At 35.8% G+C, this 16,925-nt stretch overlaps 1 protein-coding gene across 1 annotated transcript in view; it reads left to right on the forward strand.

Annotated features, from left to right (window-relative positions):
* MCMBP (minichromosome maintenance complex binding protein) overlaps positions 1-16,764 on the forward strand; it is a 29,853-nt gene extending 13,089 nt beyond the window's left edge. Inside the window, exons 6-16 of the mRNA XM_026704876.2 lie at positions 1,550-1,679; positions 2,571-2,722; positions 4,081-4,181; positions 5,074-5,249; positions 7,378-7,501; positions 8,244-8,361; positions 10,288-10,453; positions 13,108-13,241; positions 13,725-13,889; positions 14,347-14,435; positions 16,393-16,764. Coding sequence (XP_026560661.1) covers positions 1,550-1,679; positions 2,571-2,722; positions 4,081-4,181; positions 5,074-5,249; positions 7,378-7,501; positions 8,244-8,361; positions 10,288-10,453; positions 13,108-13,241; positions 13,725-13,889; positions 14,347-14,435; positions 16,393-16,519 — 1,482 coding nt within the window. The 3' untranslated portion in view covers positions 16,520-16,764. The remainder of the gene's footprint in view (positions 1-1,549; positions 1,680-2,570; positions 2,723-4,080; positions 4,182-5,073; positions 5,250-7,377; positions 7,502-8,243; positions 8,362-10,287; positions 10,454-13,107; positions 13,242-13,724; positions 13,890-14,346; positions 14,436-16,392) is intronic.
* The last annotated feature ends 161 nt before the right edge of the window (positions 16,765-16,925 follow it).

A 16,925-nucleotide genomic window follows, 5' to 3' on the forward strand; every position in this document is an offset into this window, starting at 1 on the left:
CCAGGATAAAAAATAAAAATAAAAAAAAAGCAAGCCCAGTAATAGTAATAATAAAAAAAAGAGAACAAAGCAAGAGAAGAGAAAAAAAAAGAAGTAGAATCTTCAGGTTCTTCAAACCCTAATCCAATTAGAGAATCCCAATTTAAAAAGAAAAGACAAGGAGACCAAAATAATCCAGGATTATAAATAAAAAAAAAACAAAAATCCCAATAAAAAAGAGGAAAAAATAAAAATAAATAGATTTAAAAAAATATATAAAAATTCTAAGGCTTCCCCTTGAAAATAAAAGGTAAAAATAAAAACATTGCTAAAATAAGAATTTACAATAATGCTGTGGGGGGGGGTAGTGGAATTAAAAAAAGAGAATTTAAGAGAGAGAAACAACACACTGCACTCTATTTAATTATCCAAGGCTTTTGTTATGGCTCACTTCCCTTTCCCACAGGCTTCAAAGTCAAGCCATAAGTATTTAATTGTTGATAGATATCCAGAAAAGCACCTGTAATAATACTGCGCTTTCCCCTCTATCTTATCACAGGAGTGTCCTTGAGAGGGAGCCTTTCATAGTTTTCTCCACTTCAAATAAAGCTTCAAGCCTCTAGTTGGCAGTATTACAAAGTTTCTTAGTTCTCACTTTCCCCCCTCCTCTCACGGAGAGATAGTTAAAGTTAAAAAAAAAAGAACAAGAAATATATACATATATATACAAAAAGAGAAATAACCAAAGGGAGCCTCTAGCCTAGAAAAAGTTAAAAGAAAAAGATCCAAGGGAGAATAAAGTGTATGTGGAAGGGGAAAAAAAGACCAGTCCGGTTATCTACTAAGTAGCAGTAAAGTCCGGTAGCAAAAAAATAAATAAAAATAAAAGTAAAACCTCGTTTTGACGTCTCCCTTAAAAAAACGCCGCCAATTCAGTTTTGTCAAAAATCATACAGATTTCTTCTAACAGTCAAAGTGTCCTTTCAAACCTCAAAAGTATTTTTTTAAAAAAGCAGTTTCTCACCCAGCCGACACACTTTTCCTTTCAGTCTCTTCCGTTCCGGAGCTGCCAGGACTTTAGCAGCATGGGGGCTGCCTCTTCGCCGCCAGCAAAAGGGACTTCTCCTGGGTCATCCAGGGACTTTGTGGTGTCCCTGGGATCCACAGGGTATGCCCCTCACAATAACCGTCCCTATGGGACGGTTTAGGTCCGTTTGGACCGGCTAGGGGCGAAGATATCGGCTGCAATCGATGGAGCTTGGCGCCAGCTCCTCCCCCAAATCGTGCTCTTTCCTTATTGCCACATAGCCTGCTAGCACTTGTGTAGAATTCTTTTTTTAAATTTATTTACATTAATTCTTCAATATTTCTACAAAACTATTTTAAAATTCTATAACAATATGAAACATTACATGATGTAGTTACATGTTAAATTTACAAAATGCTATTATCTTTTCCTTCATATTTGGAAACTATAGCATTGTTTTAATTTTAAATTAAATGTTTAATTAATTTCCAGATAAGCTTATTCATGCTATCAGAATGATTCTGTCCTTAACTTAAAACTTACGCTTATAATAGTGCAAGTCAAGCTCGAGTTTGTCCATCAACGTCATACACACCAAGTCGTCATAAGAGAAGTTACGAGGATGATGAAGACATGGAGTTGCATCCATCAAAACAAAGAGAACAGCACCTCGGTATCACCTCAGATAATGTTGTCTTTCTCCTGAAAGTCACTTATTTTTCAGAATTAATATTGTGATATATCCATTTGCACTGAAGTGATTTATTCTATTGACTTAGAATAGTTTTAGAATATGATTTTACATACTATTATCTGCTTTTTGAAATTAGATGAGTTCAGGTACAGTTGCAAAAAGAGCAAGATTCTGAATGTACCATTGGTCTGATGTGTTATCCATGGATCATTTTGTAGCTATAGATATATGATTTACTGACCAGTATTTGCAAATACAATATTCTTGAAAATCAAGACTGATTCTGACTCATGGAGATATGATACGTTAATTGTTAGCTATGAAAATAAATAGAACAATATATAACTGAATGCCAGATGCAGCAGAAAAATAATGAACTTCATGGTTCTCTCTATTTGGCTCACAGTTGTTGAAAAAAATATGCTGAGTTAAATCAGAGGTGGGCCATTTGCAGAGTCATCTATATTTTTGCACTTCTAACATAATTTTAAAAACACTATATATAGAGGGTCCAGAAATAAGCACTTTATTTCAGTCCACCAATGCCAGATGTTGAGGTCAGGGAGAAAAAAATAGTGTACAAAACAAATAACAGCTTACCCCTTCTTTCTAGTCATTTCCACTTTGTTTCCTACCCTTCATAGTATTCCAGAGAGAGTACTCATTTGCTTGGTTTCATCTAGAACTTGGTACTCATTTTGTAAATTAAAATATTTTGCAGGAATTACTATTCTAAAAGAATCCAAGCTCCAGTGTTTGCAACATGTACTTGTGATTCAACATGATATAATTTTTTCCCCAAAAGCATCAATAAATATTAATCTCAAATTACGAGTGTTAAGATAGTAGAAACTGTTGTTTTCATTCTAGGAAATCTGCCTGATATCCAGGGGAGAGGAGAGCCAAAGCGATTAGAAACAGAAGCTTCTGCAAGGCATCAGATGATTTCCTTAAACTGTTCATCTCCACTAGATCTGAATTTTCCACTCCCAGGAGAAAAGGGCCCTGCATGTCTTGTGAAGGTAATAATATCTGAAGCAGGATCACTTTTACATGTGTTAGAGGTGTGGAGATTTGTTGTAATTTACATTTAGAACTGGTACATAAATCAAAGCCGCATACCATATACAGGTAGTCTTTGACTTACAACAGCTCATTTAGTGACCATTCAAAGTTACAATGGCACTGAAAAAAATTATGATCATTTTCACACTTATAACCATTGCAGCATCTGACTCATGTTTATGACGATTGCGGTATCCTGGTGTCATGTGATCACCTTTTGTTATCTTTTGACAACAAAGTCAAGGAAAGCCAGATTTACCAACAACTGTGTTACTAACTGAATAGCTGCAGTGACTCATTTAACTGTGGCAAGAAAGATTGTAAAATGGAGCTAAATTCACTTAACAACTGTTTCACACAGCAATGGAAATTCTGGGCTCAATTATGAGTGTAAGTCAAAGACTCCTGTGTTTAATTATATATCACACTGCTTCATGTAAATCTAGCCTGACAATTGCACAAAGTCTATGGGATGACCTGGGGCGTGGCACAAAAGCAACAAAGTCACATAAGTAAGAAGAGTCCCTTTAATACTTCCAACTTTGCCCCCAATGTCCAGTTATCATCGGCTGGAGAAAAAACTCTCCCAAGAACAGTTTTTAAAGAGAAGAAATTCAGCCTGAACCCAAAGTACATATAAATTAAAAACCAACAAAAACCACACTGCGGAAATTAATGAAACAGGGCAGGATAAGGAATTGCAGACTTCAAAAGATAACAAAACACAGTTGGAAGGATGCCAGAACCCAGATAAGACTTGACAAACAAAGATAATGCACACTTTGCTTCCAGCAAGGTACTGTGCGCGAACGCCCTTTTTAAATCCTGTTTTCCCAGCTTCAGGTAATGAAGGGAATCGGGGGCCCTTTCTCCCTCGTAACCCATGTAACTCACATTGCTCCCTTTTCCATTCCTCCCTGTGTGCCCTAGGATGAAGAGGGGGTGGCCCTGGGTCTTCCTCTGAATGCCCAGCCAGACTGTGCCCTTCCCCAATTTCTTCCACAGCCACCAGAGACACACTCCCACTCCTTGTCAGCTTCTCAACCTCCCCCTCGGAATCAGATTCCAACAGGGGCATGACTGTCTGTCAGGGTATATTAAGTGATTGTATATTGTTAGAATTTAGAACACTGTAATTCTGCAAAGCTACAATTTTTAATTGAAGCAAAAAGTTATGAAGGACAGTTACAATACAAACTTTCTCCCATAATACCAAACCATAATTTATTAATATGTTCAAGTAGCTATTGCTTTTATAGTACTTTATATTGTCTTACTGCAGTTTCTCCTCTTAAACATGTTCTGTTCGTTGCAGATATATGAAAATGGGGACAGTTTCAAAGTCAATGATATTCTTGAGGTGTATGGGATTTTGTCTGTCGATCCTGTCCTGAACTTGCTGAACAATGAAGAAAGGTAACATTTTAGTGATGATAAAATGCAAGTTTGCCATCATTGTGGCTGAAGAAATTCACATATTTGGTCCACAAATAATAGGTAATTTGCAAATTTTCTATAAAAAATTAGCAACAACATTGATTTTTCTTCTTTGTGTGTTTCAGAAAAACTGAACAATAATTCCCAAAAAAATTGGAAGAGTAATGCTAACCCACAAATTGCTACTTTACAGTGTTGAGTTTATAACTAAATTTTAGAGATCTGGATTTGTCCCAATTCTAAATAATACTTAGTTCATTGTACCCATGTAAAAAATAAAAAGGTGATGTCAGTTCTTTATATTCAGGAGCACTTTTAAAAGATATCACTGAGGACTTTACTTTGATTGCTGCAAAAGTGTGAAACAAATTCAAGAACTTAATTTATTCTGTTTATGATACAGATAGCCTTTGACTTACAATAGTTTATTTAGTGACCAAAGTTACAACAGCACTGAAAAAAGGGGCTTATGACCATTTTTCATGCTTACGACCTTTGTATCATCCTCATGATTACATGATCAAAATTCAGATGCTTGGCAACTGGTTCATACTTAGGACCATTGCTGGGTCCCAAGATCAGGTGATCAAGTTTTGCAACCTTTTGACAAGTAGAATCAAGATTCACTTAACCATGTTACTAACTTATAAACTGCAGTGATTCAGTTAACAACGATGGCAAGAAAAGCCATAAAATGGGGCAAAACTCACTTAAATGTCTCAAGATAAATTTTGGGCTGAATTGTCGTAAGTCAAGGACTATCTGCTGACATTTTGTGTTTCAATAAAATACCTTTCTTTTTAGCAGGAAAGAACACTGCATGTAATTTTGAAATTAAATGTACCTAAATACAGCAATGTTTATGTTTTAGGGAGAATTCCTCCTCTCTAGTGGAGTCTATGGATTGCATGGATACTGTGGAAGAACAGAGAGTTCATAGTCCTCCAGCATCATTAGTTCCCAGAATCCATGTAATTTTGGCACAGAAACTTCAGCACATAAATCCATTGTTGCCTGCTTGCCTTCATGAAGAAGAAAGCAAGAGCTGTAAGTATTTAAACTATCTAGGGAAGATTACTTTTTTACTATCAGATGACTGAATTGGATTTTATTGTTATCACTTCTTTGTACACAAAAAAGTCAATTTGTTCCTACGTCCTTAGTATTTAAAACATAAAGGACATTTGTAAATGTTGTATAAGCCATTTTTGTTCCCCCTTTGAGTTTTGTTCTATGCTCTGTGAAGGGAAAAAACATTACGATATGTCATGTGACGGCAACATGACGTGGCAATTTTGACACTCGTGTCTCATGGCATCCATGTAATAATCAAAAGTGTCCAGCTTGGTCCTAAATAGCACAGGAAATTGTTCAATATAAGGCACCGCCCTCCTTTCCTCATAGTAGTAATGCTCTTTATCTTGCCAAATACATCTCTGTGAACTGTATATACTGTATATACAAATACGTTTCTGAAAATCCTGTAGCCTACATATATGTGACAACAATAGTGTTCGTTTTAGCTTGTAAAATGATTTTTACTTTTGAATCCCAGATTATCCATAAAGTGATTTATGGAAAAGTTCTGAATATTGTAACAATTGCTCTAATGGTATCTTTTAAAGAGAAGAGATAAAGAGCAAATTATATGCACCTATAATAGATTAAATATAGCTTCCAATTTTTAATTGCCTACTGACAGAGTTGGTGTGACTTCAAGCCAATTTTCAGTTTTGCTGCTGATTAATTTTTATTTGATAGAAATATTGAGCTAACCTTTAACAAAATTGGCTTCTTTCAAATGGACACCTGGCAGCTATACTGACCTCTAAAATTAGCATTTGAAGCTACAATAAAGAACTACTTCCAGAACTCATATTTTAGGGAAACAATTCTTTTTTTAAGATAATACATGGCCAAAACGATGCTATGAAGAAAGAAAATATCTGAGGTTTAAGCTAATCATATAAGCAAGTTAATTTCCTCCACACCATAAAATCAAATCAAACTTTATTAGAATCATACACCACCATATTCTGTATCATCACTGTCAACTTTCTTTCAGAACTTGTCCAGGTCCTTAGAACCCTAAAAAAAGAATTTCCTCAGTTTCATGGTAATAAAAAGAGTGCCTTTGATTTAAAAATGAAATTTAATGAATTAATAGCATAATCAATAACTAGTGTGAGGTATATTCCTTAGCCATTTACATTATTTATTTCATGTGTAACTTATATTTATTTCATGTGTCATTTATATTTTTAAATACAGCATTAAAATCTGTTGTCAATATTCTACTCCGCTAAAAAAAAAGTTAAAATAAATGTATGGTTGATGCAGAGTTGTATATCATTATCTGTTTTCTGCAAATAATAATTAAGTGTGCAGGTAATTCTCAACTTATGACCATAATGGAGCTCAGAATTACAATCATAAATCATTGCATTTATAAATTGAGGCATCATGTGACCTCTTGCAAAGTTACAACCATTTTTTTACAAGTCGTTAACCCAATGCATTTTCCTCAGTGGGCATTTTTTGTTGGACACTAGAAGTAAACTACAGAAACCAACAAAAAACATTGTAAAACACAGTCATGTGTTGCCAAATACAGCAAATGGCCATAAAGGCAAACTGGTTGTCAAGTTCCAAACAAATGTGATCTCATGATTGCAGAGGAGGCAAGCAACGAAATAGGGTGTAAGTAGTTTTGGGGAGATTTATTGTCATTAAGCGACCAGTCAGAAACTGAGGGCTACCTTCACAGTACAGGTAGGCTTATGGCTCCAGTAGACCTTCAAATTTCTACTGCTAAGCAAGACAGCTGTTAAGTGAGTTGTGCCCCATTTTGTGACCTTTTTGCCACTGCAGTTGTTAAGTCAGTCATATGGCTTACCCCGTTGATTTTGTTGCATACCAGCTGGGAAGGGTACAAATGATGATCATGACAAATGACAGTTGCAGGGTAATGCAACTGTCATAAGTCCATGCCAGTTGCCAAGTGCCTGACTTTCAATCACATGACCATGGGGATTCTGCAACCAGTCATAAGACACTTTTTTCAGTTCTGTTGTAACTTTGAAAAATTATTAAACAAATGGTTATAAGTTGAAGAATACCTATATAGAAAAATGTATGTGTTATTTCTGATTTTTGCCTATGCTGTCTGTTTTAGTTGTCTCTAGTTTTATGTCTGAACTATCACCAGTTAGAGCCGAGCTTCTTGGCTTCCTCAGTCATGCCTTTTTGGGAGACAGCTTGGCTGCCGAATACGTTATATTACACCTTATTTCCACAGTGTAAGTAACCAATTCACCTATTTAATTTATCTGATCCTGTGGGAGAAGAGGTAAAGGGCAGAATGTATCTGCCAGTAATTAAGACAAGCATATAGTATTATTCTGCCACCTAAAATTGTTCTAATTTTTATCCTGCAAATAAAGTAAAATAATTTGTCCTTGTTTTTTTCAATATGTGATAATGTTATGTCTGTTGATGTACTCTCAATTGCTTGCATATTTATTTAGGAAGCTTTCTTGACAATCCTTAACAGTTTGAATCACTCTCTTACTATACAGTTGCTAAACTTAGTCTCTGGGCTGAAGGTAAAAAAAAATACTGTCTAGAAGGAATAACATAATTGTTAATATAAAAACGTTTAACTCCTAGATAGCTATCCTTTATCTTCAGTTTTCTGCTACCAGCCTTTCCTAAATTAAAAAGGAGAAGGAGGAGGAGGAGGAGGAGGAGGAGAAGGAAAAAATAATTTAATGCAATAAGAATTTCCTGCAAATCACAACAGACCAGGCCAGGGAGCTGGTTTTCCAAGAGGGCTCCCCATATTTCTGAAACAATACTCCTATTACAGATTTAAGCTATCTTCAAATGCTATATCATTGTTTTGGCACTTGTTCATACTTGTTCTACTAATTTCACTATATATGTGTGTGTGTGTGCATTCCCAGCATAAGATGGTTTGCAAAGATCAGCAATATAAGTTCTTGCTCATAGCCTTATATTTCTGTCCTTTGTGTTATCTAGCTATGCAAGAAGAGATGTCCTTCCTCTAGGAAAATTCACCCTGAATTTCAGTGGCTGTCCAAGAAACAGTGTCTTCACAGAGCACTTATACCGTATTATTCAGCAGCTTGTTCCTGCAGTAAGAATTACATTTATAAGCTGTGTACCTTAACTGCTCCTTCATGTCAGTATCTGGGGTCACCTGTCACATTAAGTTGTAATGAATTTGGCTTTCAATACTGTGAACGCAGCCATTTGTAATGAAATGTATAAAATTGCTCAGTCATAGCTTAGTCAATTTACCATACTTCTGATTGGATATTTAAATGGACAGTTCAAAATGGTGTGGGTGAGTATGTGTGTGTGAGAGAAAGAGGGAGAGAGAGAGAATAACTAACCTCTGTAGGGTTGATGGTCCTCAACTTATGACCGTTCTGTGACGGTGGTGCTGAATGTATAACAGCTACAAGCAGTCCTTGGAGTTCTGCCGATCCTTGCACTCACATGATTGTGATTTGAGTGCTGCTCTCAATTGTCTCTCACTTAAAAGTGGTTGCAATACCGTGCAGTCACATAATCACCATTTGTGACCTTTCCTGTTAGCTTCCCCAGAAAGTCATTGACAAGACAGCAGAGTCTCAAGTATCTGGAGGAGTCTTCCCCATGTACAGATCCTCTCCCAGTGCTTGCATTGCACTAATCACTCTCACACTTCCCCGCTTACCTTCCCAAGCTTGTCAGCATTCCGAGTAACAATCTCCAGAAAAGAAGACTCTGAGGCTAGCCTTTCCTCAAAGTTCCATTTTATTAGAGATCTCATATTGGCATATCTGGAAAAAACCAAATCTGAGAGCTTCGGGTTTTCCCCACCAAAAGAAAATCCATCCCTTGCACCCACAAGTCCATCACATGGTCCATTCATGCCTTCGTCCCAACTGGAAATTACCCCCAGTCACTCCCTTCCAGGTGCAATCGTCCTTGACTCCCAGAGAAAGGAATGTTGTTGTGACTAATCTTCCACCGCTCCTTGCAATCCCCTTCCTGCTTTCCGCGGCACTAAATGTGGCAGCCTCGAAGCTCTAAAGAAAAAAATGGCTTCCAAGGCTGGCAGCTCCCCTTAGTGCTCGTGTTTCCCTGTGTATCCGCCCCAAGCCTTGTTCCATCTCACACTCTTGCATCTCATTACACCTTTCTGACACCTTCCTCATACCCTCCCCAACTCTCACTACACTTTTGTACACCCACATCTTGCATCTCCTCATGCCCTTCCCCATCTGGCAGCAGTCACTTATTGTCTGCTGTCCTGCCTAGGAACTGCCTGGTACTTGCACCTTCCTATCAGCCTCCCCGCCGACTTAAGGGAAGCTGGCAGAAAGCTGCCTGGGCTTTAATTAACAGTGGAAACCAAGACTGCAGGGCTTGCCCTCACTATGTAATGCATTTACACTTTACAACCACATAGCTTTGCGATGGAAATTCTAGATCCAATTTCTGTCATAAGCCTACCTGTATGTTGATGCATGACTGCTTGCATGACTTACCCAGAATGATGGACACAATAAAACAATTTATCTCTAATTCCTCTATGGCTCAAGGAAATACAGATGCCATAATTTTAATGATATGGTTTTTGCCCTTGCTTATGCTTGCCAGTGTGCTTAGTTATAATGACAAAAGAAAAAAATTAAGTGTAATTAAACATTCTTTCTGCATATGTATAAAATGCATTTTTAAGCAATGTCATGTAAGTTTGATGCTTTCAAGGATAATAAAACAGTTTTAGGTTCTGTCTTTCAAAACCAATTTGGATAAATGTTATTACACTTCTGATTTTTGAAAATATTTACTAACTTACCTAAGTGTTTTGAAAGAAAGGGTATATTTCTTATACTGTGGAAGAATTGGGTATCTTAGCCAGAATATCTGCAATTACATGATTCCTTGATTTTTATTAAATTGTTAACTTCTTACGTCAGTATTAGTGAAAAGTAGTAGCTTAATTGTTTATTAGGTACATGTTCCATATGACAGTTCATTATAGTGATTTTTTTTTTGGGGGGGGTAGTCATATCGCCTACAGATGACCATAGAGAATATGAACAGCTTAAAGTTTAATCCTCACAAGGACTACGCAGCTAATCGCTTAGTCAGTGGAATATTACAGCTGGCCAACAGTACCTCTTTTGTCATAGATGAAACTTTGTTGGAGCAAGGACAGCTTGACACAAAAGGTTAGTATTCATGGATATAGTTTCGGTTCAAATATCTTGCATAAATAAATGTTAAAAAAACATGTCTGAAGCAAAAAGAGTTGCCTCTCTGATTTTCTTATTTTACATTATATAAGCATATACATGCTTATGTTGTCATCTGAGATTGTCAGTTATAAATGTTAAACAAAATTGTAAATGCATTATAAATCAAGCAACTAAGTATTGCAAGAAATAAGATCAGAAGAAGGTTTAATACATTTGGTTAGTTACTATTACAGGTATCGTGTGAATTTGAGGAAAAGCAATTAATCTAACTGGAAATACGCGAATCCCAATTTAAAACACAGATAAAATTTCCTTCAACTTTGCAGATTTAACATCAAATTCATCTTCTGAAATTCAGTTATCTCACAACCAGAGAAAGGCAGAAACTATACAGTTTTTGATTTGGAGTTGATTACCTTCTTCACAGGAATAATTGTAGAGGCATATAGAGCCTGTCCCCCTTTTTGGCTTAATTTAGTTCAACTACCTCACCAAAAGTTACTCTATTTAATTTTAAAAAACTGGAATTTTCATCCATTTATTGTTGAAGGATATTACCTATTAACTCAGTTGTCAACAGACCTAAACCTTCCTTAAGCTGTTTTTCTGCTTTTCCACTCATGTCTTAATTCTGCTTGTAATTCACAGCATTAGAGGACAGCAAGTCAATAAAAATTTGATTACATAAAAATCATTATTATAAACAATCAACACAAGATAAGAGACTATGTAAAGTATGCTGAAATAAAATCTATTTAAATTATTGAATTTTAATAAGGTAGTTACTTCTCGGTGCGAGTATATCTTAAAATGTGGGGCCTTCTGCAAAGATGACCTTCTAACTTCAGTTTCTGGATCATCTTCAAAGGCAGCCTCATAAAATGTGTGGGAATTATCCAACTGAGTGGTGATCGTGGCATGAGTCATCCATCAGTCAGGATATCCAGATCCCTCGGGCTTTTGCTTATTTTTTATATTTCCATTCCAATGAAATGTTGGACATAAGTTATGTAAATAGTCTTGTAACACTGTCTTTCTCTGTCATTCACCAGAATCTATTAAAAAAGGGCAGAGCAAGATAAAATTTGGTGTAGGAAAGAAAATGGGCAAAAAATCAAAAATGTACTACATTACATCTTGGCATAAAAATATATTGCAGAAGAAAAAGCCTAGTACAGCTCTGTGAATAGACAGTTGTGTAGCTGCTGGAGTATTGGCAATTGTTCCATTCTAAGCTCTCCCTCCTCGTCATATCCACCCTGACCTGACTGCATGGAAGTTTCCCTATCTTTTCTATTGGGCTATACCATACTAAAGATAATAGGAAAAACACCAGAAACTAGTTTTGGCATGCTTTTCCTAGCTCATTAATTATTAACTTACATTCTGGCAAGCATACAGACAAGTTCTTGAAACAATTAATTTGTTAAATACAGTGGACCAAAAAATACACTGAATGGTATATTCTTTTCTTATTCCTTATTTTTAGAATAAGAAAAATGCTTACTTTTGTTAGACAAGCCATGATTAATGTTTTGGTTTGATTTTACTATCTTTGATAGATAAAAATACTAAATCTTAGAGAGAAATTAATGGTCTAACAACACATGGTATTCTTGTGATCTAACTAGAACAGCATAAAGCAAATGGGATACAAGCAATTTTTAAAAAGTTAAAAGATATAAAAATAAAAATTGCACAAGGTAGATAAGTACTTAAATACAGGGGAGCATAAAAGCTAATATATAGCTAATTAAATCTATCCCAGTCCAACTGTGGTAAAAACGAGCGCAGAGCCTAGCAATATATGTTTATAGAAGGATTAGTATCTGTCAGCAGCTGGAATGTATAGAACTGCTCTGCATGGCCTGGGTAATGGTGAGATAAAGCTAGTGCAGAAACTATCAATATGGCACATAGAGTAGTATGGATAGAACCTGCAGGACTCTTTCCATTCTTCCATGTTTTACATCTGCTTCCACCTCAATTAAGAATGAGCAAAATCCATTTAATATCAGTTTGTCAACAGTCCATGATTCCTAAGTCAATACGTAGTCATGGTGGGAAAGGAAGTAAGTGAAACAGAATTTCTGGTGGATGCTAACCACATAACTATATTCCTGGTCACTTAGTGACCTTATATTGGTCACTTAGATATCAAATTACTCTGGAATCTAGTTAAGAAAATCAAACATCACTTTACTAAGGTTTCTGCAAAGAAACTGTCCTTTAAATTATAGTTAACCCAGGGCACTGTTTCCCTTTCAGAACAGCTAGCCTAGACTAACAATAAAATTTACTTTTTAGGGGGAAGAAAGCTTTTTTTAATTTTTAACTTCTAAAATATATTAATGGTATTGCATTGTAATATTTATTGCAATAATTTATAATTTCCTCTTATTTATATTAGATTTACAAACTTGATTGTGTAAGAAAAAATAATTTTGCAGAATTTATCTAGTTCCCAATGCTAATTTTCTCAACTTCTTAACTATTACAGGAATTTTACCTAGGAACTAGGTTTACATATTCATAGGACAGAATTCTTTAAAACTTAAAATACTATATTTTATTTTATATCTATATCTTTGATAATAAACCATCTTTTTTCATTATTGTGTTTGTAGGTGTACACAATGTGAAAGCACTGGGCCACTTGATAACTTTGCAGAAGGTGGATTATGACTTCAGTTACCATCAGATGGAATTCCCATGCAACATTAATGTCCTTATCACTTCAGAGGGCAGATCACTCCTACCGGTATAGCAAAGCTTCCCTGACTTTCCTTCTTTGTAATTTCTTAAAGAAGAATACAAAGATAACTAGCTGAGCTGTATATCGGTGGTTCATACTGGATACTGTACTTGAGCAATACATTGCTTTTCTGTGAAAATTTGGCACTATGAACCTTGGAAGGAACAAAAATAATATCTGTAAACAACATTCATACATATAGATTAATTAACCTTTCAGTGTCTGATTTTCGATGTTATTTTTAAAATCTGCAATCATTTGGGTACTATTGCATTTGTAGATAACTAATTGGATTAAAAAGACTTTTCAACTAATTCTTGTATTCTAATTTCTAAGACAGAACTCTATATAGCATGTAGACGCTTTCAGAGCCAGTATGAAAAAATAATTCCCTTCATGGTTTTGGGGTTTAGTCAGAATGAAGATTGCTACTTTTCTTTGTATTAATAACTGAAATGTGAAATAATGGTTTAAACTTCTTTTCCACAGTCAGACTGCCAAGTCCATCTACAGCCGGAGCTCCTTCCCCCTAATATGGAGGAGCACATGAACAGCCTTCTGACAGCTGTGCTGCCGTCAATCCTCAACAAGTTCCGCATCTATCTAAGCTTGTTGAGACTGCTGGATTATAGCATATCAGATGAGGTCACAAAGGTATAGAAATCATCATTTATTGTTAAGTGTTCAGATTGGGACAAATAATTCTATTAGCATTAGGATGTATGATGATAAAGTACTCAACCCCCTTTCTCACCTAAACTAAAAACAGCTAGAGGAAGAGGCTTGTTTTGGACTTCTATTACTATCAGTATGGTGGAACATTAAAACATTAGAGGCACAGAATGTGGTGGCTGGATGGAGTCACTGAAGCAGTCGGCATGAGCTTAGAAGGACTCCGGAGGGTGGTAGAGGACAGGAAAGCCTGGAGGAGCCTTGTCCATGGGGTCACAATGGGTCGGACATATGACTAACAACAACAAAAAAGTCACATGCAAAAACACTGGCTAAAAATTAGCATTTGGAGGGAGAAAATTATAGGCCAATCTTCTTCTGGACTTTGGGAGGCAAATCTAAGTTTAAATGATAAAGCTTTAATTTCTCTCTTCAACAGGCAGTAGAAGAGGATTTTGTAGAAATGCGTAAAAACGATCCTGACAGTATAACAGCGGATGATCTTCACAGAACTCTACTGGTAGCTAGGTAAGAGCACAAATGTTTACTGAAGTTATCACTTACTAAAGCAATCAAAAACATGTGTAGATGATGTGACATATATGACAGCTCAGGCTTTGATTTTCAATGAAAGTAAGAAAATGCATAATAATGCACAAGAACTACAGACCAAGCTATGGGGCCTACATAGAAAATGGCTCCAGCCATTCAGGCCAACTGTGGATGAAATAGTGGAAAAATAGTAATAGGGTAATTTGTCCCAATTGTTGTCTAGATGAGTCAGGTCTGCCATGTAGGAGCATCATCCCAAATTCAGAAACTAAGCTGTCTTTGGTTAATGAAAATGTATCCCAGGAATCATGAAAATAAAACAGACTAGAGCAGCAGGTAGAAAATAGAAAGACAAATAATCCTCCTTGAACAGTGCTTTAATTTTATTTTTAAGTGAAATAGATTAAATAATGATTGCATAGAAAAGACTATATGCAAAGTTTGGAAAGGGTGCATTTTTGTTTCTTTGTATCCCAACTCTGTTGTTTTTACAAATAACTCAAAATGGCGAACATATCCAACCCATCCTGCTCCTCCTCCTATTTTCCCACAACAGGAGGAGTAAGAGAAGAGACATTATTTTTCTCATTCCCCCCCCTCCTCTTTTCCTGGAAATCAACCTGGAAATTTTAAGAGCAAGCCCTTTCTTCCTCCTTTCCCTTTCAATAAGATTGCTGCCTCATTTAAAGATCTCACCAGTGTTCTGTACCTGACTTTTTTTTTTTTTGGCCTTTTGGCAGGGTGGAATGATTGCTTAAATCAGCTAAGCTGTTTTTTCTCTGCAACAAAGCACTTCCCTAAAAAGTGATAACTGCAAGTTAACAAGCTCAGTTCTACTACCTTGATTAGATTAGAACTCTCCCACTTGCTTGCAGGGCTGCCTGAAAGTGACCAGACTTTAATAAAGTTTCACCTTAAAGGTTTTTTGTCAGGTGCAAAAATGTGTTCTAAATGTGTCTATTTGCAAGAAAATGAAATTTGTCACATTTGCAAACTATTGCTAAATACTAAACAAGGAATGGTTGTATTATTTTTCTTTCATTAATTCATAGTCTTTACCATATATCACTGTAACATTATGTTGCAGTCTTTTGGATACCACTGTTGAGACCCAATGAGAAGAATTCATCAGGTTGTTTTAGGGCTCCATTAAGTATCTGATTCCACAGAATGAGTTTATTTGCCAAGCCCAAAGGAGCATTGTCTCAAACAATGGCAATATCTGGCAAATGTTATCTTAGCTAAAACATTTTCAGACTGGTTAGTACTTAGAAGAAATTACCACGGAATTCCAAGGTGTTGGCTAGTCAGGAAATCATGACCCAATCCCAGAAATAAACAAGCCCCTTGTTGCTGACAAGTGCAGAAAAGTGTATCTATAATCTCCAACAGTTGAGCTTGGACTTGAGGGGAATTCTTTAATGAGCTTCAGGATATGACTTTCTCTGTACACAGATTTCATTATTTATATGCTTTCATTATTTATATGCTCCTGTTTGTTTCATTTTGATTATAGTAAAGCTTTTCGTTTGCACCATACAACCTGTTCTTCACTGGGTCATCATTTCAGATATTTCTTTACCAGATTTCTTTACCAGATATCCAACAATGACAAACTTTCTAAATATATTGCCTCCAGCAGAAAAGCTGGAATACATTCAGAGATGTATCTGCCGTGAAAATAGCTTATGTTGAACTATACAGCATAGTCAAATAGCCCAGGAAGTCTTTTATAAAATTCTGCCAAGTTTCAATACCATAGGAGTCATGTCTCCTAGATTTTGAACATGTTCTGTAAGTTAACTCATTTGAAGTACCTTGGTTCAAAAAGTTTTGTCTTATAGTGCACCGTTTTGCCCAGTTAAAGATTACAGGAATCCGAATTTTAGTACTATATAGATTCTAAAGAGGTTTATCTATTTCTTGTCCATAGGTTCCTTTCTCTTAGTGCTGGGCAGACAACACTATCGAGAGAGAGGTGGCTCAGAGCAAAGCAAATGGAGGCACTACGTAAAGCCAGATTACAGCCGCAAAAATCTGTAAATGGAAATGAACTTTAGGACAACAGTACCCATGTTTATAAGACTGTAAACATGCCTAACATTTGTAGAGCTGATACGAACAGAGCTTATGTTTATACCAGGTTTTGTAGATAATTTATATCAAAGTTATGGCTCTTTTCTCAAATGAACCCAATTTATGGTGTTGAAGCAGATTAACACTGATAAATTTTGGAGCTTGTTTTGTAACCTAATTAGCAACTATGGAAAATCTGTTTGATATTAAAGATTTACTATAAAAATGATGTCACATTTTTACTAAGAATTATAACAGATAAACATTTTATGGCATTAGTACACATACCAAATTTTAATGGGATTGGTTTGAAAGTTACAGTAGAAAGTACAATTTGTTGAAAATGGCTCTCCACTTACAATTGGTTCCATAAATGGTTACTTTTCATCA

Source organism: Pseudonaja textilis, chromosome 4 (assembly GCF_049901715.1).
Source record: "Pseudonaja textilis isolate UNSWEBS1 chromosome 4, rPseTex1.2, whole genome shotgun sequence".
NCBI lineage: Eukaryota > Metazoa > Chordata > Lepidosauria > Squamata > Elapidae > Pseudonaja > Pseudonaja textilis.